At 43.3% G+C, this 26,748-nt stretch overlaps 1 protein-coding gene across 1 annotated transcript in view; it reads left to right on the top strand.

Moving 5' to 3' along the window:
• Positions 1-26,748, top strand: part of LOC124616402 — a 627,981-nt gene that overhangs the window by 582,615 nt on the left and 18,618 nt on the right. The window contains exons 3-4 of the mRNA XM_047144706.1: positions 13,036-13,369; positions 15,570-15,769. Coding sequence (XP_047000662.1) covers positions 13,036-13,369; positions 15,570-15,769 — 534 coding nt within the window. The remainder of the gene's footprint in view (positions 1-13,035; positions 13,370-15,569; positions 15,770-26,748) is intronic.

The following is a 26,748-nucleotide window of genomic DNA, read 5'->3' as shown; positions in this document are numbered from 1 at the left end:
CTGTATTTTCTTGCGAATTACGTCGTGTAAATGTACAACGGGTTATAATCTGCAAAACTTATGGTAACATTAAAGATGTTAACATGTAAACAGAAGTGTGCGTGTGGATTTAAAGTATGGTCTGCAGTTTCCAAATATCTCCCTCAGACAGTTATCTTGGTAACTTCTTTCCTTGTGGGGTGCAATAAACAGTAGAGCCGCACTCATTTCCACGAGATCACTTTCGTCCATTCCGCAGCAATGCTATGACCCGTGTAAACAGTTCTGGCCCATAAATGTATTGTCATCAACATCGCCTGACAGCATTGGCCGACAATGTTTGCGGAGTATATTGTAGGCCACATCCAATTTCCGTGTGCGAACAGCATTAAAGCAGGGCGACGTGATCATTGGCTTGGAGACAATGACGTCTAAGAGAATAAAAATGTTTAATCAAGATGTATTAATAAGTATGATACGTCATATTTTTGCATTGCTGGTGCCTCCACAGAGGGAAACTTTAGAGTCAGTAACTTCAAGTTAGATTTTATTTATTAAGATCAGCACATTTAGAAGTCTGTGACTTCATTAGGTGCAAGCACGTTAGATAATGTTTTTGTTAATCTTCAGTGATAAAAATTTCTCCATCATGAAGGAATAGTACATTGTATCATTCAGAGTTAACGTACGTGTAATTTCACTGCTCTCTCAAATTGAGCGTGGTGTATATGAATAATTGGGCTACAGTTTCTGCGGGCTATTACATGCGTTGTCGATATTTGGTGGACAGTTGAATATTCGTGGTTTCTGCGCCGACAACCGATTCTTGGTTTTCGTATATCCATCCTCTGTTTCGTTGAGTTGCTAAACGGGTTCTCGCGCGCTGTGTACGTATGCCTGCCTGTTAAGTTCAAAATTTCTGTACCAGTCAGACAAGCCTATGACTTTTCGCATCGTTCTTTACATCGACCTAGTCTGAATCAGGCCAAGATCATCGTAGTACTCGATCACGTAAAAGAGAGATCGAAACTTCGTTCTTGAAACAGAATGATGCCTCCACATATTGTCAATAAGTGTAGTGCTTGCATTTAAAGAACGCAGTACCATAATTAAAGTTACTATACATCATGCTCAAAACTTGTTTTAAAACACGCAGACAATGTAAGCACTAACTACAGTTTTCCTTCTACGAATTAGTGGCGTTTAATCGTTTTTAGGTATTAGGCAATGCTAATATAAAAAAGGAAACCAATGTTAATATGAATACTACAGTTCAGTTTTGATTCAATTTAAGGAAGGCCTGCGAAACGGCTATAAATTGCTTTTTTCGTTACTTTTTTCTGTAATCACAACAACCGCTTTCGTGATATATTTTTCCTAAGTGATGCCCTGAGCAGAAGAAAGTGAGGTTGTGTAAGTGAGTGATATTTCACTCCGTATTCTTAACAACTGGAATGCACTTGCCTGTCTCTTCAGCATTCACATAGTCAAAGAAAATAATAGAACGTAACACAGGATATCTTAAAAGCTTGTTTCCAATAATCAAACCAACGAAACTTCAGTGGGTAATGCTGTATTATTTTTCGTTTTATGTCTTCCATATTCTCCATTCAATCAAAAAATTGCTCAGAAATGAAACGTTAATGTATAATGTTTACCCGTGACACTGGAAATGTTGCTTTATCCGTAAGTACTACCAGTTTAGGCCTATCCGATTATTAGTTACTTACATGACACAAAATTGATAACCACAAAACTATTTCTGTATACTTCTCGTTGTTCTTTCTGATCCTCGTTGCTAACAGTTTGCTTGTACAATGCACTGTATATTCTGTATATTTTCTTTTCTCTGTCCACTATACACCAAAGAGTCTCTTATTTCTGGAGCGCTAGAGAGTTTACATATAACGTAAATTTTATTCCGCTGTTATTACGAGTCGCAAAACCTCTAGATTACATATATGGTGTAAAGTTGACAGTATTAGCAGTAAAGAGTTGAAACATGAACTTTTTTCATATTTGAGAGTAGGGCCTTTCGTCGTAAGCCTGTTAAACAAGGAAGCAATAAACTAACCGTTGACCATTGCAGTTATCTCTCCTAGTGACAAAGTATAACAATCTGATAGGGTTCTCTCCGGATCAGTGTGCGTCTGGGTGTTTCTAAATTTCAGCAAGCAAGTTGGCAGCCACTGGCTCGTTCTATTGCGAACAGCGTGCTGCAGTACTTGTGGTATTAAGTTATCTGAAAGAAACTTTGTACTCCTAGCTGGCGCGTGAGCGGGGTATACATATTCTCCTGACGTACTTACAGTTTTTCTCTTGTTTCTGCCTTCTTCCTTTGCCGTCGATTTATTTTAGAAGCGCATTCTGCAAGCCAGCAAGGCCCGCAGTCGCAGGACGTGCCTTGCTTACAACCGGAGCCTCATTTTCATTTACGACTCTTCCATAACACCTATTTCCGCTCGCGCGAAAGCGATGGAGGACAGGCCATAGAATACTGGATGCCTTTGCTACTTCGCTTCTAGACTAACATTGCGAAACTACTTAATTTAAGCAAAAAAGAATACAGGTGATACATATTTTGAGTCTTCAGAATTTTTGCTTCTACAAATATCTTAGGTAAATTTAAGATGATCGTAAGCATTTAAACGTTTCAAGTGTCTGATAGATGTATTGCTTAAGGCGGTTAAAATTTGCACCTACGCTAGTTAACATCTACTGATTAATGTTGACTGTACATTAACTTTCCAGATAGCTAGAGGACATGCTATAAAGTACTTACTGGATGGTTTGTGAATTCAAGCAACCCCGCGCGCATGGTGTACAGATAACTTAAAAAGTAGAAGGAAAGAAAATCTCATAAATATAGCAGTCCTTAAGGCAGATAAGGTTGCTGCAGTCCCCGATTGTGTCGATGTCTCCCAATTGTGGTAATGTCTCCAGAACTTAGCTGAAATATTGAAAGTTTTTCGGAGGAAAGTGCAGTGGATTACAAATATGCTAAACTGAATGCAGCACGAGTAAATTTTTCAATTTTTAATAATGAATGTGTATGGAGGTGTTGGAATAATTTATAAAGAAGACTAACGCCAAACGAGCTGAATGACATATTCAATTTATTTGTTTAATTCTAAATATGGATGAGACGTTGTACCAACAAAGTATTATGCCCAGTGTTTGTGTCGAACTGTGTTTAACTACCAATAAGCCATAGTGGTTACTACTATGTTCTGATGCTCGGGTGGAGTGGGGATAGAATTGTCATGACGATGGGACACTACTAACTTCTTTCTTAAAATAATTCTTACTATTTCTAATCATGCGATGATGTTTGTGCTCCGTCTTAATGACCTCGTCATGGACTGGACACTAAACCCTAATCTTCCTTCCTTCTTTCCTCCCATTTTAATCTGACAGGAAATCTCATTACAGCGTAACTCCGTTGCTTACCGATTCATTCTGGAAGAGCGTCGCTGATCATTTGTCGGAAGACGACAGGTTTTCTTGTAGAGGAATGAAAAGCGCGCTCGTTTCAAAGGAATTCACTGTTAGTGTGACGTCAGTGGTATAACGTAGAAGGAAGAATCTGAATGAATATAGTTCTGCCAAAACGAAATTGAAATTCAAAACGCAACTAATACGTGTGCGATTATATGAAGCGCTTGCAGAAGAGTAATGATGAAGTAGTCAGGCGACTATTCTACACACGAAATGATTCTCTCTCTCTCTCTCTCTCTCTCTGTGTGTGTGTGTGTGTGTGTGTGTGTGTGTGTGTGGGTGGGTGGGTGGGTGGGGGTGGGGTGAGATGCGCGCGGGAGGTACGTAGACATTCAGCATAGCACCTCATAAGCTTCCACGCGCCTATCTATTACGCCACATACCAGAAATTCTGCCGGAGCATTAAGTCTCGTGCAACTCCTGTTCCATGTCGTGCGTTCCAGAGTGTTATCGGAAAGGAATTTGCCAACATCTGGCGTCCATAACTCGAACCATCCATAGTCGAATATTACCGGAATGGAATCTCATGCAATAGAACGGCCACGGTGCCAGCGGCTTCTGGCTTTTGACATGGAATGTTCGGAACTTCTAACCGTTATTTCACATCGGTTTTAAGTTAATGGATTCGAAAAAAGTTGATGTTATCCTTCCGATTATTACGTCCGGTTTTAAAAGTATTCACCGACGTCATAGTCATCTCGCAGTAAAGTCTCAACCATGATGGTTTGCCTTCATTTAATTTTACAGGGCAGTTCAAAATGAAAATAGCAGTTGCGAACGGCTGTAACTACTTACTGCATAGCAATACATCCATAAGATAAGCATGTTCGTTTTGTTTCACGTACTTCAGAGGTGTTCCACGACTCACACCCCTAGGTCACACAAGCAACATCTAAGCGTTAATCCAATTCACGTAATGTATTCGTAATCATGTGCGAAGTCATATGGAAGCGAACGCATCAGAAATACGCTTTTTGAGTTGTGGAATTGTTTTCGGTAAAGGAATCACAAAGCTGGATCTTTCACGTAACCAAATTAAAAGAAATCCATGGATGACAAGCGGACAAGAGCAGAAGGCAGCGTCGTTATGTCAAGTACGAGTGTTCCAACGGTTTAGAAACTGTTGATTTTAAAATTTTCGAATCCCGGACTGCTTTCGATTCACGGCACTTGCGAGATGACCGAAATCTTGAACTTTCCTCTACCTTGTCTGTAATTCTTATCTATATATCGCTATGCATGATATAATTATTACCGTCTGAAATCACTATATTAATTTGAATTACCCTATATTGTTTCACACGTCTCTACAGGGTTCTTTACCGCAATTGGTAATATAACGTACACTGTGATATTTAGATCAGATCACATTTAGGTAGCTATGAGCTGCTTTAACTGCTGTCTATGCCTGTGTTCATTACACAGTGGTTGTCAGTATTACGTTGTTCATTCTCAGTGTTCTGTCGTTCAGGTGACTTAGGGCGTATTAATTCTTTAAACATTGATACGAAAAACGTCAATCCTAAGAAATCATTAAAAAAAAATGGTTCAAATGGCTCTGAGCACTATGGGACTTAACATCTGTGGTCATCAGTGCCCTCGAACTTAGAACTACTTAAATCTAACCAACCTAAGGACAGCACACAACACCCAGTCATCACGAGGCAGAGAAAATCCCTGACCCCGCCGGGAATCGAATCCGGGCGCGGGAAGCGAGAACGCTACCGCACGACCACGAGCTGCGGACAAGAAATCATCTCCAGCGAGGAAAGTTCTAGGTACTTTGATTCCTTCACAGGAGTTATCAAGGTACTTTTACGATATATTGAATCTTTCGTAGCTTTAGCAGTCGAAAAACCAATGGATTGCTAGATCTTAATCACAATATTTAAATTCTCAGCCTGTCCTATAAAATCAGCTTCCTGAAGGATAGTGAGTTCCTCGTCGGCAAAACAAAATATTCGTTGCAGTGCGAATTGCACTTTTTGCGATTTTCGTAACTGCAACAAGATGTGAACAAAAATTTGTAAATCTTTTTTAAAGTTATTAAAGCAAACTGAAGGTTTTAGTAGAATTACTAGGCGCCTTTTTCGTTTCATATTGCATAACAGATTCAACAACTGATCACCTCCAGTCATTCCGATGGACCATGAGGAGTCATAACTGAACTTTTGAGTGTTTCGATTGAATGCAGCAAGGCAAAAATACAGTTCTTCGTTACATCTATTGCCTGTTAAAATCCCACTTTTGTGTTTCCACATCGCACAGTTTCGACTGTGAATGATAGCCATTAGATCAGTATTAGACTGATTACATAACACTTCAGTATGATACCATCGGCATATGACCAATTTTTAAGTAGTACTTGCAAAACATACGATGTGTGATTAAAAAAGTAATGGGAATTTTTTTAAATTTCGGTGCTTTATACGCCCGATTTTCATTTTTTTCATATTGTTAGTACACTTGTTCCTGATGTTTATTTATATTTCAGATGTTTTGAATATTTAGTTTATTGTTGACAGTCGAAGCCGTTATACGCGTTTTCGAGTGTTCGACGAATTTTTACGGAAAAGATAAGTCAAACAATTTGCATTAAATTTTGACTGGAAAATGGAATAAAATGCAGTACAGCCCTCGAAGTGTTGACTGTGGGTTTTCGTGAATTTGCTGTGAGCTTACGAGTGGTATAAATGTTTCAAAGACGGTCGAGAAGACGAAGACAACGGCCGCCCTGAACGCCATAGCACATCAATTACTGACGACATTGTGGAAGAAGTAAAGAAAATGGGTGTGGAAAATCACCGAATCACCATCAGAGAGATTGCTTATGATTGGCTCATTTAAAGCTTTTTTTTTTTTTTTTTTTTTTTTTTTTTTTTTTTTTTTTTTTTTTTTTTTTTTTTTTTTCCCTTCAGGAGTCTTGGGCATGAAACGCATAACAGTAAAGTTCGTTCCGAAACGGTGGAATTTCGTCTAAAAATTATGTCGCGTTAAGAGCCGCTCAGGAATTGCTGAATAATGTCGACAACGAACCAGAACTTTTCAATAAGGTTATAGCAGGTGACGAAACATGTGTATAAGGGTATGACATTGAAACCAAGTACCAGTCGTCTCAATGGAAACTCCTTAAGAGCCAATACCGAAAAAACTTCGACAATTTCGATCACATGTGAAGGTTCTTCACACCGTTCTCTTTGATTACAATGAGATAGCGCATCGTGAGTTCTTGGCTTATGGTCTTACGGTCAATAAGAAATACTACCTGGAAGTTAAGTGCCGTTTGCGTGAAGCAACCCGTCGGAAACTACCAGAACTGTGTGAAAACAACTCTTGGAAATTTTATCATGATAATGACCCCTCTCACACCTCAATGCTTGTTCTGATTTTTTGGCAAAAAGGAAAACCTTTATGTCGTCTCAGCCACCGTATTCCCCGGGCATGGCCCGCTGCGACTTCTTTCTATTCCAGAGGCTGAAGAGAATCACGAAAGGACTCGTTTTACCACCATTGTTAAGACAAAAGCAGAATCGCTGAAGGAGCTGGACATCATAACGAAACGTTTGAGTTCCAGAAGGGCCTCCAATTTTGGAAAAAGCGATGGCACAAGTGTATTTTATCTGAAGGGGATTGCTTTGAAGGGGACAAAGTTGATGTTCATGAAAAAATGAAGGTATTTTGAGAAAAACAAAAATTCCGTTACTTTTTGGTCATACCGTGTATTGGGTTTATTCGGACCCTACCAAAATTGACGTTTATATACATACCTGATGATGGTTATTCAGAGACGAAACAAGTACCGGAGAAATGTAAAACTAAAGTGTAGAACTGCAATCTAGACTGACAATAAGGTTCTTATTAAAGAGTAACGGGGTGCGCTCGGCCTCGTGGGAGCTCCGCGGACCGGAAGTTTCGGCTCCAGAGGTTGGAAAGCCGACACCAACTTGAAGACAGAGATGTGCTGGCCACATCCAAATGACGCCTTCCGGCAAAGGACAAAGGACGACATGGCGTGTGGTCAGCATTGTATAGTCTTCATAGAATCAGAGAAGCACACTCAGTTTTTAACTTACGATCGCTCGCATATCAAATGGATATTGTCAGACGTGTAGAAAAGAGAAAGTGAAAAAAAAACCTAGTACTCGTTTTAGCAGAGGTAACGCGTATAAGAGAGAATTAAAGAAGAAATGAATAAAAATATGGTGCTGCAGTGATTGTCTCAACAACAGTGCCCGTAAGAGCTTAGATTTCTATCGAGGCTGAAGGTGTTACATATGATGTAATATTCTTTGGAAATGTTGCACGATAATGGCAGACCCCGTAGCGTTTATGTTTTGATACATACTTTGTTCGTGTAGTAAGCGCAAAGGGAGCTTTTAGAAGGCATTTTTACATTATATGAATTTCAGACCCATCAAAATACTTTCCTGTATAGTTTCACCGTTACTCAAGCATTTGCCATAGCATGGAGTCAGTTTCTGTGATCATCATCGAAGCGTGTTGCCACAGAGGATAATAATCATGAAACTTGCTGGCAGATTAAGACCGTGCGCCATATTGGGACTCGGAGCCCTTGCCTTCGCGAGCAAAAGCTCCACCGCGTGGGCTTTTCCCACGCACGTGTCTCGACCAGACTTAACAGCTGTACTTCCTCCTGGCGGAGGTCTGATCGAGAGACGTGGCTGGGTAGCCCACACGGTAGAGCATTTGCTCGTGAAGGCAGAGGCCCCAGGTTCAAGCCCCCATCTCTTCTAGTTGCAGAGTGAAAATTCATTCTGGGAATTATCTCCATTCCCACTCCGCCCCCCTGGCGTTTCCACCTTGCTCGGGATGCTGAGCGGTTGGCTTGAGCCTGCCGCTACCGGACGTCGCCATTGAACCGTGATGTAATGATGTAGCGAGTGACGTCATACATAAGGGGGAGAGAGGCAGAACAGAATACTGAGAGTTTTTGTTTTCTTTGTATATTATTTTCTAGGATGTACGTTGTGTTGGGAGACTGATGCGTACTGCAACCCAAAGTTTCTGTTCGATTGTGGTGGTGGTGGTGGTGGTGGTGGTGGTTAGTGTTTAACGTCCCGTCGACAACGAGGTCATTAGAGACGGAGCGCAAGCTCGGGTTAGGGAAGGATTGGGAAGGAAATCGGCCGTGCCCTTTCAAAGGAACCATCCCGGCATTTGCCTGAAACGATTTAGGGAAATCACGGAAAACCTAAATCAGGATGGCCGGAGACGGGATTGAACCGTCGTCCTCCCGAAGTTGTTCGATTGTGAATTGGATTATACAATGAATTTGAAGACAAAATCTCAGTAGTTATGACTAACTGATTCAAAATGTAGATTAGGCAACAGTTTGGTTATGAGTTGGTGGACCCAATAAATGCGATGTCGGCGAGAATAGCTGTAATTCTTGTTATAGTTCCTATTTTACACCTGTTGCATATCCGCCAAATTGATGGTGTCATAGGTCAAAGCAGAGAAATCGTATTCGCAGGCTCAATCTTTCTCCATGAGCACCATGAAACTTCAAGTGAAAACTATCGCGCTTTGCTAAGAGACATATTTGGAAGACGTCGTTCAAATCTCATCTGGCAATCCAATTTCGTTTTCCGTGATCTCTCTAAATCTCGTAAGTCGAAAACTGAGATGGTTCCTTTGAAAGGGCCAATCTGAACTTGGGCTTCGTCCAGTTCGACCTCGTCGTCAGTGGGATGTGAAACTAGACTGCAGGCGTATGGCCAATCCGCGTGTACTTTACTCGGCTGCGTTGCGCGAGAGAGAAGACGAATAAACTTGGCATAGCTTGGCTGAAGTTGCCGATAGTACCTCGCTTAATGACACAGCCACGTGCTCGATCCCTTTGACGCAGTCGGCTGTGCCCACTTGCACATAGATAGCGAAGTCACAGAGAGCGCAGGGCCGATAAGTTTCGTTGAGTCACCATTGTGACTCAAAGCAACGTACAGCGTAAGACTGGAACGTCATCGCCCCTTATTATACCTCCACGATTTTAGCCTCGCTGTAGTAGTAACTGCAGCATCCTCGAGCGGCCGTCGGTTATACGCCTTTAGTGGCCAGGAATTCCATCCCTTGCACGTAAGTGACAGCGTTGCCCACAAGTATCCCACTCCTCTGTTAACGTACGATGTGTGATCAAAAAATAACAGAAATTTTTCTTTTTCTGGAATAATCTTTATTTATTCATCAACAACAACTTTCTCCCTTTCAAAAGAAATCCTCTTCAGAAATAACACTCCTGTGCCAGCACTTTTTCATTCTTGGAAGCGCTTGTGGAATTCACTTTTCATTATGGTGTTCTGCTCCTTCAGCGATTCTGTATTTATCTCATTAGTGGTGGCAAAACGACTTCCTTTCATGGTTCTCTTCAGCCTCGGGAATGGAAGTCGCAGGAGGCGATATCCGGCGGATACGGTGGCTGACGCAACTCAACAGTTAGTTTTTTTTCCCCCCTAAAATCACGAATAAATATTGAGGCGTGAGCGGGAGCATTATCGTGATACAATTTCCACGAGTTGTTGTTTTTGGTCGTTTTCATCGCGCTGCTTCACGCAGATAGCTTCCAGTTAGTATTCATTTTTGAGCATACAATCATAAGGCAGGACCTCACGCTGCCCTATTGGATTGTAATCGAAGAAAACAGTGAGACGAACCTTCTGATGTGATCGAACTTAAGAAATATTTTTGGCGGTCTCAGATGTGATCGAATTTGTCGAATTTTTTTGTCGGTCTTGGCTCCTCAGGCAAATTCCATTGGGACCGACTGAGCCTTGGTTTCGAAATCAACTCTGTAACCATGATTCGTCACCTAGAAGTTCTTGATCGTTGTCGACTTCATTCAGTAATTCATGAGCGATGTCTATGCGACGTGGTTTTCGGTCGAAATTCAACAATTTCGGAATTAACTTTGCTGTTACATGTTTCATGCCTAAAACGTCCGAAAAATTGCTCGGCGTGAGCGAGAGGATATGCCGACATCATAAGCAACTTCTGCGCTGTTTTGGAGATTTTAAAGAACCATTTTTCTGTACTACTTCTTCCTCATTGTTGTCAGTAAGTGATGTGCTAAGGCGTCGTCGTTGTCGTCTTCAACGTCTTCTCTACCGTCTTTGAAAGGTTTATACTACTCGTAAACTCTTGTATTACTCGTAGTAGATCTTTCAAAAGCCGCAGTCAACATCGAGAATGCGGTGCTGCACTTTATTCCATTTTTCAAGGAAAATTCAATGCAAATTCTTTGGTCTGTCTTTTACGAAACCAAAATTTCGGCTAGCACTCGAAAACACGTACATCTACATCTACATGGATACTCTGCAAAACACATTTAAGTGCCTGGCAGAGGGCTCATCAGATGACCTTCACAATAATTCTCTATTGTTCCAATCTCGCAGAAAAAACGACCGCCTACATCTTTCCGTGCGAGCTCTGATTTCCGTTATTTTATTACGACGATCGTTTCTCCCTTTGTAGTTCGGCGTTAACAAAATGTTTTGCATTTGGAGGAGAAAGTTGGTGATCGAAATTCGTGATGAATTCCACCGCAACGAAAAGCGCCTTTGTTTTAAAGATGTCACCCCAAATCCTGTGTCATTTCAGTGACACTCTCTCCCCTATTTCGCTGTAATACAAAACGTGCTGCTCTTCTCTGAACTTCCTCGATGTAATCAGTCAATCCTATCTGGTAAGTATCCCAAACCCCGCAGCAGTATTCCAAAAGAGGACGGACAAGTATAGTGTAGGCAGTCTCTTTTGTAGATCTGGTACTTTTTCTAAGTGTCCTGCCAATAAAACGCAACCTTTGGTTAGCCTTCCCCACAACATTTTCTGCGAGTTCCTTCCAATTTAAGCTGTTCGAAATTGTAATTCTTAGCTATATACTTGAATTTACAGCGTTTAGATTTGACTGATTTATCTTGTAATTGAAGTTTAACGGATTTCTTTTAGCACTCGTGTGGATGACCCCAGACTTTTCGTTATTTAGGGTCAATTGCCAATTTTTGCACCATTCAGATACCTTTTCTAAATCACTTGGCAGTTTGTTTTGATCTTCTGATGACGTATAAATTTAACTCTTCTATTAACTTTTCTCAAAAAATTTCACTAAATAAATGAAATAAATAAAATCTTTAAACGAACAAAGAAAATAAAAAAATTCAAAGATGAAGGTAAAAAAGTCTTTCAAGCGAAGTATATCAACTTACCATAACGAAATCGTGGTAAAGTACTTCGAACTCAATAAACCCAAAAGATATAATAGCAACTTAATAAAGATATAAACGGATGAGTCACTGCCTAAAAAAAATTAAAGCCAACAATATCCTCATAAAAACAATTCTAGTATATTCAGCCAAAAACATTAAAGTAAAACCAACCGCACTATATTCAATATTAAACCCTGAAACTAATTCGGACTCACCATTAGCAAAATCAAAAGGGTCCGATCAGTTTCAGCCAAACAAGAAGCAAAACAAGCCAAAGCTAAACGGAAATAAATAATGATAAATCAGCAATAAAGGTGGTAATTTATAAAATCAAAGATGTTAAAACTACCAATCAAAATAATTAAAGATAATAAAATCAAAGCCAATCTAACGTCATAAGAAATTGTTTGAGCAACAGAACGCAGGGAACCTAACAAAGAATAATTTGAATTAGAAGACCAACCAGCAATTATAACAGTATAAACATCTAAAGTAGTACAACATAAAAAAAGATAAGAGAAAGAACACATGTAAGTTAAGTAAGGAAAAATTACTCAAACACCCAAAGAAATTATTAAATTAAAAATAGGAGAAAAATAATAAAGTAAATAATTCGATGTAATAGGAATAGGCTGTGTAATCCCTACAAATCCTACTTTATTTGGACCTTTACGAAGCTGAATATAACCTAAAACCTTTCGCTCCAAAAAAGTTAAAAAAGCAATTTCGACAGTCAACAATAAACTGAAAGAGCAAACATACATCAGGAGCATGTGTAAATGAGATAAAAGAATTTTGAAAATCGGACGTGTAAAGCCCGCGAAATTAAAAAAATTCCCGTTACTTTTTGACCACACCTCCTATTCTAAAATGTTAAAAGAAGGAAATTCCCACCGAGCGAGGTGGCGCAGTGGCTAGCACACTGGACTCGCATTCGGGAGGACGGCGGTTCAATCCCGCGTCTGGCCATCCTGATATAGGTTTTCCGTGATTTCCCTAAATCGCTCCAGGCAAATGCTGGGATGGTTCCTTTGAAATGGCACGGCAGACTTCCTTCCCCATCCTTCCCAAATCCGATGAGACCGATGACCTCGCTGTTTGGTCTCTTCCCCCAAACAACCCAACCAACCCCAGCCCAAGCAAATTCCCCCTGTTGGACCATGACTGCATTCTCGGCTGCCCGTTTGTCGTACACACCATTCAATCCCTCCACTAGAACGGCACTTGAAACGCAGTAAACATTATGGCAATAGGCGGACCACTTTTCATCCCGAGTCTTCTTGAGCTGACGGCCTCCGGTGGCAGAGTTCTAATACCACGACTGCCTGTGCCCCGGCAGGCCGTGACGGCGCCGCTGCCGCCGCCGCCGGCGACGTCGGTGTCGACGACGTTCTACGTGCCGTCGCCGCTGGTGGAGGAGCCGACGTCGCTGCCGCCCACGCTGGGCGGCTGCAGCCGGCGGTCGTCGGGCCGAGGCACCAGCACGGGCACCGACAGCGACAGCACCGGCACCGCCTCCTCCTGCTCGGCCTCCGGCGCCGCCGACCACGGCTACCACAGCATCGAGCGGCCCCCGGCCTCGCAGCCGCCCCACGGCCGCCGCTGGTCGCTCGCCGCCGACGCCTACGACGCCGCCGCGCGCGCCGCCTCGGACACCGACAGCGGCTTCGCAGGTCAGTCTCTACTACGATGGTCAAACATCGAAACATGGATACTCACAAGGGAACCTCTCCATCGCCCCCCCCCCCCCTCAGATTTAGTTATAAGTTGGCACAGTGGATAGGCCTTGAAAAACGGAACACAGATCAATCGAGAAAACAGGAAGAAGTTGTGTGGAACTATGAAAAAAATAAGCAAAATATGCAAACTGAGTAGTCCATGCGCAAGATAGGCAACAACAAGGGTAGTGTGAGCTCGGGAGCGCCGTGGTCCTGTGGTTAGGGTGAGCAACTGCGGAACGAGAGGTCCTTGGTTCAAGTCTTCCCTCGAGTTTAATTTTTTATTTTCAGACAGCGCAAAAACGTTAAAAACATATGTTTTGACAGAGCACAGGGAAAACTGTGAAACTGTTCCATTCATTTGTTGCAGTTTATATGACAAACTCTTATGTTTTCATCACTATTTTGGGAGTGATTATCACATCCATAAGAAAACCTAAATCGGGCAAGGTGGAAGAATCTTTTTACCCATTCGCCAAATGTACAAGTTAGGTGGGTCGACAACATATTTCTGTCATGTGACGCACATGCTGTCATCAGTGTCGTATAGAATACATCAGACTTGTTTTCCTGTCGAAGAATCGGTTGACCTATGACCTTGCGATCAAATGTTTTCGGTTCCCATTGGAGAGGCACGTCCTTTCGTCTACTAATCGCACAGTTTTGCGGTGCGGTCGCAAAACACAGACACTAAACTTATTACAGTGAACAGAGACGTCAATGAACGAACAGACAGATCATGACTATGCGAAAATAAAATTTTCACTCGAAGAAAGACTTGAACCAAGGACCTCTCATTCCGCGATTGCTCACGCTAACCACGGGACCGTGGCATTCCTGGGCTCACATTCTCCTTAATGTTGCCTGTCTTGCGCATGGACCACTCAGTTTGTATATTTTGCTTATTTTTTTTCATAGTTCCACACAACTTCTTCCTGTTTTCTCGATTGATCTGTGTTCAGTTTTTCAAGGCCTGTCCACTGTGCCAACTTATAACTAAATCTGAGGGGGGTGCGATGGGGAGGTTCCCTTGTCAGCAAAAGTCCATGCCAAATCATCGATACGAAATGAAGAACCCAAAATTAGCGTAAAAAGAAACAAGCAAATTCAAAAATGGTTCAAATGGCTCTGAGCACTATGGGACTCAACTGCTGTGGTCATCAGTCCCCTAGAACTTAGAACTAGTTAAACCTAACTAACCTAAGGACATCACAAACATCCATGCCCGAGGCAGGATTCGAACCTGCGACCGTAGCGGTCCTGCGGTTCCAGACTGCAGCGCCTTTAACCGCACGGCCACTTCGGCCGGCACAAGCAAATTCACCATCTGCTCTACAAGATCTGGACACCTATCAGAGGACATTAATGTGGGGTGTGTTCACCCTTAACCTTTGTGACGTCTTGAACACTGTTGGAAGAATTTTTAATGAGTTGTCTGGATTTCTATGTTGGAACGGCAGCCCATTTTTCTTCAAGAGCTAAAACCACAGAAGTTAATGATGTTGGATACAGGAGTCTGGAGCGAAGTAGACGTTTCAGCTCTTCCCAAACGTGTTCCATTGGGCTCTGTCCAGTACTCTAGGCGAGCCAGTCATTTCATGAATATTATTGTCCACAAACCAGCTTCACGTGTCCTGCCTTATGACAAGGTGCATTGCGATACTGATAAGTCATCGTCTCCGAACTGTTACTCTACTGTGCGCGGTACTCAGTGCCGCAAAATGCTTCCATATCCTTTCGCAGTTAGCGTATTCTTAAGCGCAATGAGACAGCCACACCCCAACCACGATACACAGCTCCACCACCTGATCCAAACTTCGCTGTTGACACTACACACGATGGCTGGTAAAAGTTCCTCAGACATTCGCCTAACCCAAACCTTTCCATCGGATTGCCACAGGATGCAGCCTGATTCGTAACTCCAAATCATTCGTTTCAGTTACCCACTCCCATCTCTCTACATATTTGAAGCGTACTGTATGTGTTTTTGGTTGGGTCTTTTGATAATCGGTCCGCACCCTCTAGAAGTTGGTACAAATCTCCTCGTCGCAACCATCTGCATCGATGGCCAGAGTTCCCTCGAAGTTGCTGACGCCCCCACAGTGTAACGTGGACGTGACGCGGCCGGTGACGCAGAGGCTCCGTTGTTTTGCAGAGCACCCGCCCCCGCCGCGCGCGTTCGCCATCGGCGGCGTGGTGTCGCGCCAGGCCGCGGAGACGCCGCTGCCGCCGCCGGACTCTGGCCCGGCGTCGCTGCCGCCCGACGACGACCTCCAGCGGCGCCGCCGCGCACTAGTCGCCGAGCTGCAGCAGCAGATCCGCAGGGGGGCGCCGCACCGCGACGGCAGGCACCTCGTGAGTACCGCGGCTCTAAACTTCCAAGGCGTTGCGCGCTTCGTCTACAACTTATAGGCTCGGTCCACTAGACTATCGCTCGTTACTCATACGTGGGCGTAATCAGGGTAACAGTATAGTACGGAAACTTTAGATAAAATAAAAAGAAAAAAAAGCGGACAAGTGCGAATAGGACGCGCGCTCTGAGACTTCCGCACAGACTAATTATGTGTTTATAAAGCTCATCTCCAGGTTCTGATGAGTGAATTTGAGTGTGTCAAAAAATGTGACCAAAATGGCCGTATCTTTCGATTGATTTGACTTGGAATCTTAAATTTTTACACCACCAAGGGACCGTAGAGCCTAGTATTTGACATAAATTTAAACTTGAGACCCTGTCCGTTTCTAAGTAAGAATCGTTCAAATGGCTCTGAGCACTAAGGGACTTAAATGCTGAAGTCATAAGTCCCCTAGAACTTAGAACTGCTTAAACCTAACTAACCTAAGGACATTTCACACATCCATGCCCGAGGCAGAATTCGAACCTGTGAGCGTAGCGGTCGCGCGGTTCCAGACTGTAGCGCCTAGAACCGCCCGGACACTCCTCTAAGTAAGAGGTCTGAAGGTATGGACAGACAGACGGACAATCGGATCGGACAACAAAAAGATCCTATATAAGGATTCCCTTTGCGGTACGATCTAAAAAAAAAAGTTCCACGGACTGACATACTTCTCACTTGAAATTGAATGTTAGACAGCAACAGTAACCTTTATTATTTACTGTAATTGGGTCAGTCATTATTTCGTTATTGCTATAGTTACAGTCCAACTACAAAAAGGAAGTACCGTCACGGGAACCATATTCTAAGAGTACACACATTGAAGTCTGTCTGTGTTTGCTGCATATGGTGTGAAACTGACATACGCTAGCTGTTGTACCAGTGCGCACTGACCATGGATATATCATGAAGTGAAGTGGGTCCCACAGGGTTCAATTTTGGGTCCACAGCTGTTCTTTATTGTGTGAGTGAGCTTCAGCGTAACATTTGTCAAGTAATATTGGTACTTTCGCATACTAGTGGTTTAGAGAGAAAGCCGCAGAAGAAATTGTTAATGATGTTTTTGAAAGACCAACTAACTAATTCACTGAAAATGAACTCCCCCTAACTTTGCGAAATCACAATACAATCAGTTCTGTGCAACAAATGGAGTTACACCGACGACTTAGACAGCACAGGAACAGGTGTCAGTAAACAGAGTAGAATATTCCAAATTTACTTGCACCCATATTGATGAGAACTTGAACTGGAAGAACAATAAAATAAAGCTACTTTCTCTCTTCCTGACCTGGAAACAAACGAATTAGTCTTAAAATTATACATACAGATAATATATATAGAATGGTCGGAAACAGTCAGAAAAGGATGTGTGTTGCAAGGAAGGTCGTGCTGAGAAATAATTGTGGAAACAAAAATTTGGTCTGTTGCGCCGTTGTCGATTTAATTAGCATTGAAGTTACAAGCACACCGTTGTGCGTGCAAATTCTAGTGGCCCGTCGGAGACGGTGTCGCCAAATATGTTCTTAGTTTTGTTTCCCGAAACCGAACAGGGGAGCGATGCAAAAATTGGACAAGTGCCGGCAGTAAGGATCGAACCCGGGCCAGAAACTAACCTGTTTCGGGAGCTACCATCTACGCTATGAGAACGTTTTTGACACTAACGGTTTCTGGCGGTCGCTTGAATTTGAGCGCGCAACGGCCTGATTGGCTGTTCTAGGCAGGTTCTAGTGGAGCTGGTTTGCCGTTTTCTTCTTCTGACCTGTTAGTAAGTGTCAGATGTGTATCTGTATTGCATGGACTACTGTGATGATTGCTTTATGACGTTGTTTTGTTTGGATGAAGAGGAGGGACAGGTTGAAACCCGGGACTGTCACATAGCTACTCCCCTCGAATAGCACAGGTCACCATTATCAGTGTTGCATGGCCTAACTTCGTGAGATAATGCGCAGAGGTTTGGAATTTAAAGTAGGACACTGGCGCGCAGAATGATGATCAGCAACTTCATGCTTCGCACCCCTTCTCCTCTTGCCGTCTAAATACCGAGAGCAAAAATTTTCCCACCACCATGGTTCGAACTAGCTTACCATAGAGTCGACCGCCACTGTACAAACGTGTATTAGTGATCACAGATACGCAAGCGGATAATCTCTTGACATATTCTGCATATTTCCACTTCAAAATGGAATTCTTTTCTGAAGTATCTCAGCACTTAGAAAGGAAGTATTGATCCAGAAAAGTGAGCATTAAGAAAAATCTATGGTGTTCGACCGTAGTCATCTTCTAGATTGCTCTTCAAGGAGTTACATATTTAACTGCGTCTTGCAAAACGTAGTTTCGCTGATGAAATTCGTTATAAATAATGTATTACGATTTGAGAAGAATACCTTCGTCCACATATACGACATTAGAAGGAAAAAATATCTTCATTGCTCATTTTTAAAGCTATTAGTGGGTCTGAAAGGAGCTCTGAATGCACTAATGAAAGTTTTCCATCGTTTTCTCAATACCGATAATATAAACTATGTTATGGGTACTAAAGCAAGTCTGAAATTAATGTAAAATAAAATCTTCTGAAATCGTCCTGTTCCATAGACGAGTAGTTACTCCAAAACTGGAAGCTTATTTTAAAAATCCTGTGATTTTAAGTGTAGCTGCATGATTAGAACTGAAAAATACGTTCTTTTGTGTTGAATTTAGGTCATTGTACTATTTAGGAACTTGCAAGTGGCCAGCATGTGGTCATCCACTGAAACTAATCACGTATACATATTCTGTAAACTTGTTCACATCATTTCGTTAAAACAAGTCGTCCAGCTGATATGTTGATCCTGTAACTAACCGATATAACCATCAGCCGTTTGCTGTTGCATCTTCAGTTTTCTCATGGTATTCAAATAAGAAACCGTTTTTGTGAGGATCAGACAATGATTGCATATACTACGATGTGCACATGGTGTTGCGCCGTTGTCCACGCGGTAGCAGCTGAGCTGTATGTCTGTAATGTGATGAGATCTAACGTTGCATTTTGTCAGCTTGTGAACTTTCAGGCTTTGGTACTCCGCATTGCGACGGTTTATTTGGAAACCCCCCACTGCAGGACAGAAACAGATAAAAAGCATTTTACGTAATAGGAATGCGTCCATACACTTCTGATGTGTGTTCGACGGAGGATTTTCCTCCTTGTGTAACAAGAGACGAAACTACAGTTCATATCATCGAGCTCACTAACACGACTGGAGACAGTGGGGCAGCGACGGAAACCCGGCCAGTGGCTCGTCCGAGAGTGCTGGAATTCAGTGCCACAGATGTGCAAAAAAAGCACGCCCGTATCTGACATGCACTCGCCGAGAAGTGTTGTCGCTTGGCAGGAGGAAGTGGACACAAAATTGCGAAGTCATCTCCTCACCACCGGTGAGAACGTTGTCGAGTAGAAACAGAGCAATAAGGAGAAGAAAAACAGAAAGGAAGAGAGAAAATTGAAAGAGGATCTTCTAGAACCGGAAAAATGTCGTTCTGCGAAAAGGAAATCGCTCATAGATTCTTAGGAAACCGTTTAAAAAATTACGCAGCGTGCTTTTTTTTAATACCTTTTAACCAATGACCTAGTGCACGTTTAAAAGTTTTCACACTAAGCGTAATGGGGAAACATAAAAAACACAACAAACTGCTATAACGCAAAATATAGAAAGCCACAAAAATCACGGCATGTGCTAAATAAAATAATGAAAAGACACTTATGATGCTTTAATTTCAGCAAAGCATGTCTGGGTAGAAAGGAAGAAAAAGACATTGAAGAATGAATCTCATTCTTTAAACATCCCCCAGGCTGTGGCTAAGCCATGTCTCCGCAATATCTTTTCTTTCAGGATTGCTAGTTCTGCAAGGTTCCCAGGAGAGCTTCTGTAAAGTCTGGAAGGTAGGAGACGAGGCACTGGCAGAAGTAAAGCTGTGAGGACGGGGCGTGAGTCGTGCTTGGGTAGCTCGCGAAAGGCAAAGGTCCTGAGTTCGAGTCTCGGTCCGGCACACAGTTTTAATCTGCCAGGAAGTTTCAGAAAAAGACATTGTTTTCACCTAAGGCGGCACATATGCGAAAACAAATTTATAACATAAATACCTACGTTTGTGTATTTAAGTTGGTGTTATGGCAGCTATGTTTGACACATCAGAAAGCAAGCTCGTAGTGTATATACAATGCCGGAAAAAAATAAGTACATCCCTTAGAGATTTTCCAGTTCGCTCAAGATTTATTGTTGCAACTGCCCGTACGGAGTACATGAAATGTTTACATTTACGGATCAATAGCACAAGCGGTTCCGAGGTAGCAGTTATCGACCTACGCTGAAACGACCGCAGTAGTGCGTGGTGTAGCCTCTACGGGCGGCATTGCAGACGCTGATTGTGGCATTCAGTCGATCGTACAGGTGGCGAATACTGTCCTGGATACGTTAAGCCTCGCCTACTCGACCTCATCACGTAGTTCTGTAAGAGTTGTTGTTGACGAGCCACTTCTCGTCCCATCATAACCCACATGTGTTCGATTGGAGACAAGTCTGGAGGTCGTCCTGACCAGGGAAGTTATTGCACCTCTTGAAGAGCACGTTGAATTTCACGGGCAATGTGTGGTCAAGCGTTATCCTGTTGGAACAACACATCACCTTCCAGTTGCAAGAACGGCAAAAGAACAAGTCGAACGACATTATCTGCGCGTACCGAGCGCTGGTTACTGGCCCCTCCAGAAACACCTAAGGTGTACGAGAGTTGTATCTTATTGCATCCCGGACCATAAGGCCTGGGGTACGGCCAGTGTGTCTTGGACGAATACACTCCACGTGACAGCGCTCACCAGGTCTACGTCGTAGTCCTAAACGACCATCACTTAACGACGATCCTGGCCGGCGTCTGTTTTGCGTGCACGTCCAGAACCTCGTCTACGGGTTTGAGAATGTCCACGTGACCACTACCAGCATCGTTGCGCGACGGACGCAGCACGTCCAACTTGTGTGGAAATTCTGCCAAAGGATCATGCCCCCACTAGCAGGGCCACAATATGACCCGTTTGTAACTCGCTCAGTTGGCTGCAGAAAGCAGGAGCGCGTTTCCGTGGCGAGCTGGTCTGCTTGCTTCACACGTTTGCGCTACATTGAGACTCGTGATTGTCTGCATTCACTGTTAAAGGGTAGACACAGATTGCGCTCTGCTAGCTATGCCACTACACTATCTGTCGGTGGACGACGTTGAAACCATTATCAGTACATCTATTTTCCTCCAGATGGCATATGCTGCCATCGGACTACGAGGCGTGTTTTTTAAGTAAGTACCGTTTTGAAATTAAAAAAATACGTGCTAAGATATCCCAATAATTTTATTTTTACATGAAAGCCTGTACCTTAATTTACGTACTGACGCCATTACAGTCTGATTCTTCCTTGTTTACGTTGTGTACTGAGTGTTTAAGATGCCTCCGATAATCGTGAGTCCCATCGACTGTGAAGTACAGACTGTTATAAGATTTCTTAGTGCTAAAGGCCTAAAAGCGATCGATATTCATCGTGAGATCTGTGCAGTTTACGGAGAAAAAATTATGAGTGATGGAATGGTAAGAAGGTGGGTGAGAGCATTTAAAGATGGCCGCACAAATGTGCATGATGAACAACGGAGTGGGCGTCCTTCGGTCGTTAATAAAAGTTTGGTGCAGGAAGTGGACAATAAGGTGAGAGAAAACAGACGCTTTACGATTTCCTCCTTGCGGGATGACTTTCCTAATGTTTCTCCTAGTGTTTTGTATGGCATAGTGACCGAGCACTTGAATTACCGAAAATTGTGCGCACGTTGGGTACCGAAAATGTTGACGGATGTGCACAAAACCAAACGTTTAGACAGTGCATTGACTTTCCTTGAGTGGTACCTTAACGACGGTGATGATTTCTTAAGCCAAATTGTTACGGGCGATGAAACATGGGTGGCCTACGTCACACCAGAATCAAAGCAACAGTCCTTGGAAGTTGAGCAAGGGCATCGTTTTGCTTCAAGACAATGCCCGTCCGCATGTGGCGAATCAGACCAAAGATCTCATCACATCTTTTCGATGGAAAACTCTAGATCATCCTCCGTACAGTCCCGATCTTGCGCCCAGTGACTACCATCTGTTCCTGCAGTTGAAGAAACACCTGTGCGGTCAGCGTCTTCAAGACGATGACGAAGTCAAAACAGTGGTGATGCAGTGGTTAACAAGTCAGGCGGCAGACTTCTATGAGGAGGATATTCAAAAACTGGTACAACGTTATGACAAGTGCCTCAGTATTGACTGAAATTATGTAGAAAAGTAGATTAAAGTACAGGCTTTCATGCAAAAATTAAAATTATTGAGATATCTTAGCACGTCTTTTTTTAATTTCAAAACGGTACTTAAAAAAACACGCCTCGTAAAATCGACGTCGTCTTCCCAAGTGTGCATCTTAGCACGTCTTTTTTTAATTTCAAAACGGTACTTAAAAAAACACACCTCGTAAAATCGACGTCGTTTTCCCAAGTGTGCATATTATTTTCCGGCAGTGTAAATATGTCCTTTATGTCATTTCTCTACTGTAATAGCAAGCTTTCCCCATTTCGATAAAAGTAATCCTTCTCTTAAGTAAAACAGTTCCAAGCTTTGTACTCTGCCTTTTTTCTTCAAGGAGGATGCTCCCCGGCAAAGACGTCCATACTGACAGTTTTCCTTTTCCCCTCTTGATCGTTCTCACTCCCCCAGCTTAGCTCCAACAGATACCGGCTGCTTGTCAGTTTGACAAGACGGGCTGCCCTGCCTGGTCCACTTAGCTTATCTAGGCGAACGCGGTAATGCAGGGGTGAAGCTTTGACAGGCGTAATTACAGTCGCCCCGGAGGACGGAGCGAGCCACAGGCCGACCCATTACGTCTACCCCGGGACCTCTCCTCGGTAACGCCGTTACATAACGCCCCAGCCGGCGCGACCCGACCCTTTGTATGTAGGAACACCCACGCCGACAGCCGCCTGTGGCTCGCACCGCCCCCACCCCCACCCTTCCGCCTCTAGTGCTGTCTTACTCGACACCGCAGCTAAACAAAGGGGGAGAAGCCCAGTACCGCTGTTGTACCTCGTTCTGAACGGGAAATAGTGAATAATTTGTTCATTCTGGTAACGGGAGCCGCGGAGAGGAGGCTTCTTTTCGATCTAAATGTAAATTGCAGTCATTCACGGACACCCCTCACGCGGATATGCAAACGCCTGCGTAAAGAGCTGTAATGCATAACAGCCTCAAAGGGGACGAGGTAAAGCGATATTCATTTCTTCACGAATAAAGAGCGTACTCATTCGAAAATAGCATTTTTGAATGTGAGAAAAATACATTCATCACGGTCGTTGTCTGGGAAAGAATGATTTCACCAGCTCAATAAAATCTATGCATTTCGTATCAGATTCCTTGTGGTCTGGAACATTAAATCCTTATCTTCCTTCGTGTTACACGCTTATATTTGCGGAAGAAGGACCCGTTTTTGTTCGTAGTGGAAATTCTGCTACCTCCGCCATCAGTATGCTTTCAACGAGATGCTGATGAGCCAAAACATTATAACTACTCCCCATCGCGAGATTGAATGTCGCCCGCTCACGTGAAGTGGTAAGGAAAGAATGTAAGCGGAGTGGGGACGATACGGACCGCATATCGGGAAATCTACTGACATTCGCGACTCCGACAAAGAGCAGATTTACGGATTTCCAGCATACTGGGATGCAGAAGATTAGCAACTTGTGATACGATTTCAATGTGGTAGTCACCCAAAGTTGCAAAATAGCTCCTGTTTCTTACTAAATGATGACTAATTACGGGTTTTTAGTCACAGCCCATTCTTAATTTAACCATCCAGTCAGAAGAAATATTACTCCATATAGCAAAAAATCAGGACAACCGTTATCGAAAGGAATGTAAAGCAAGTGATTATGAAACCGGATACTAACAGAAACTTCACTTGCTTTATACTTTTTCGGGTAACGATTGTCACGATTTTTTGCTATGTGGAGTAATACGAGGGCTGTTCAGAAAGTAAGTTCCGATTGATCGGGAAAAGGAAACCACAGTGAAACTCAGAAATATTTTATTTGTAACAGTTAGCTACACCTTCCAGCTATTTCTCTACGTAGTCACTGTTCTGACTTAGAATTTGTCGTAGCGTTGTACCAACTTTCCAATACCCTCATCATAGAAGGCATCCGCCAGTGCTATCCGCCAATTCTCTACGCTGGCCTACAGCTCGTTGTCTGTGCCAGAATGTTGTCTTCATAGCCAGCGGTTCATGTGAGCAGAGATGAAACTCAATTACGGGCTGTATTGTGGGTAATGAAACATTTCCAATTGAAAACGATGCGGTAGCATCTTCATTGCCCGTGCAGAATGCGGCTGAGAATTGTCTTGAAGAAGAAACCGCACGATAGTTATGTATTGTTGGCTGCATAGCTTCAGGCGAAATTTCTCAGCCGGCACTCGTACTTGGCGGGAGACACTATTTTCTAGACATCTTTAAGGGCTCACTGTGAGCTCAGAAATGAGAAGAGCGACGTGTTGCTATCTAGAGTCATACTAGAGACACTACCCAACACATCTGTGCAAAGCTTTATCGGATTTTCGTAGTCGTTTCCATTTCGCGACCGATAGGAACTTACTTTCTGTACACCCCTCGTATTTATTCTGATTGGATGCATGATTCAAGAATGGTTTGTGAATAAAACCCTGAATCTAGTCATCGCCAAGTAATAAACAAGAATATTTTGCAACGTTGGCTGTCTGTCATAATGAAATTGGAAAAGACAGATTGGTGTTGTCTGGCACCTGGGAACGAGCATTTCAGAAACGCCGAAGCTAATCGGCGACGTGTTACTGGAAGCTCGTGCATCACTGATCGTGGAGGTCGGAGGGTTGTTCGCTCTGTAAAGCAGGGTAGGCGGAAACCTGTGGCGGATCTGACAACCAAGTAAAGTGCCGCTGCACATGCAGATGTTTCGGAGCACACTATTCATCGCAAATTGTTGAACAAGAAAGGGGAAAAAATTGGAAATATGTGGTACGCTTACACACTACTTAATGTAACTTACTCTAAGGACAACTCACACACTCATGCCCGAGGAAGGACTCGAACCTTCAACGGGGGGAGCCGCGCGAACCGTGACAAGACGCCCGAGACCATGCGGCACAAGAAAGGGGTTCCGCAGCAGACGGCCGTACGTGTCCCCATGGACATCGTTGGATAGATTGCAGGTGGCATGGGATCAGCTAGATTAGACCGTGAATATATGCAAATGTGTCGCCTGGTAGGATCAATCACGATTCACCAGGTCAGTGGTTGGGTCTGGACGCGCCATCATCCAGGTGAATGGCTACCCGTGTGCCGCAGTATAGGCGCCGTTGCCTGAGCCTCACACTTCCGAGAAAGCAGAAGTCACGCACGGAGGTAAAAATCGCTTAAATGTTGTTCGTTATCGAAACTGAAATTGTCTTTGTATTGACGTGTTTAATAAAGGTCCTAACCGAAAGAATTAAGTACACTTATCACAAGGAAAGGAACCAGTACGAAATAGAGTGAAGTAGAAACCAGTAATAGCAGCAGGCAAGAGTGCCTATCCTCTATTACAGATTCGGCCAAGTTTCCAGGTAACACACTGTTTTCCGCAGATAATATTGATGGTCAGTGCTGAGGTCGTTCTATAAACAGGACGCGGGCGATTTCCTTCTCAATCTGAGCCCGAACTTTGCCTCTAATGACATCGTCTAAGGGAACTTAAATACTAATCTTTTCTTATTCTTTTCATTCGTTCACGTCATTTCAGGATCTGACCCGAAAGGCTCTTCGTGTATCCGTATTCAAGCACATAACATTTACATTCCATTTCGATCCCGGAATAAGCTTTTACCATGGAGGTAGACATTTTATGTTGGAGGTACGCGTTGCTAAGCAGTCCTGAGAGAGCACTTGCTACCCACGCAACAGCGTGATGACGTAATCCTCCATTTTAGCGGGGCTGGCTCACATTGTGGTTCGCACTTCTACCATAAGCCCCCGTGGAGAACTTGGCAAAACTCGCCCGCTCGGGTGGAAACGGCACCTTCCTTTTTTTCCCTCCCTCGCCGGTTGGGAGACCACATTAGGGCGCTTAACTCCTAGCGGGGCGCAGAGCCCTTGCCGTAAAGATTATGGCGCCGCGCCAGCAACTGTTACTGTCCTCGTGGAGGGCGGTAGAAATATGTTTCACTTTCCTTGTTTTACGGCGCATCCTGTCTCCCGCAAATTCGCTCAGTTTTTGTTCCTTTGCCAAGTCTCTCAAGCGAAAGAGGTTATCCTAGTGTTTTACTTTGTGTATCGACCATCTCGTTTCGTTGTTTTATACTTCACCGCTGTTTTTCTTTATCTCCATGTTATGTTGATTGGTAGATTTGGCATACATAGCGAGGTCCTCACGTTGCCTCGGTACAGGTGTCTCCGTAGCGTAGAGACTTCTACTGAGCTTCGCTATAGGGAAGGCCCCCATCTGACGCATAGTGGTGTGCACTTTCTCTTAGGGAAGGAAGTCATGAGTAAGGGCTGCACCATCTAAATAAACGGCCGTGGAGCGTGGAGGTATGGCCAGTGGTTGACCCTGATGCCTAGCTTTGAACCACATTTTTGTTTTATTTTTATTTTTAGGACATTTCAGTTCTCCACCCTGAAGGAAGAAGAGCGCACAATTCCAGAGCGTGATTTTCTCTTTTTTAAATATTAGATTACATTTGTTTCATTTTTATTACGTTTCCTATTAGTATGGTACCATAGCAGTGCTTCTTAAATTACGTTGACGTGATATACACTACTGGCCATTAAAATTGCTACACCAAGAAGAAATGCAGATGATAAACAGGTATTCATTGGACAAATATATTATACTAGAACTGACATG

Source organism: Schistocerca americana, chromosome 5 (genome assembly GCF_021461395.2).
Source record: "Schistocerca americana isolate TAMUIC-IGC-003095 chromosome 5, iqSchAmer2.1, whole genome shotgun sequence".
Taxonomy (NCBI): domain Eukaryota; kingdom Metazoa; phylum Arthropoda; class Insecta; order Orthoptera; family Acrididae; genus Schistocerca; species Schistocerca americana.
This window is presented reverse-complemented; position numbering and strand designations above follow the sequence as displayed.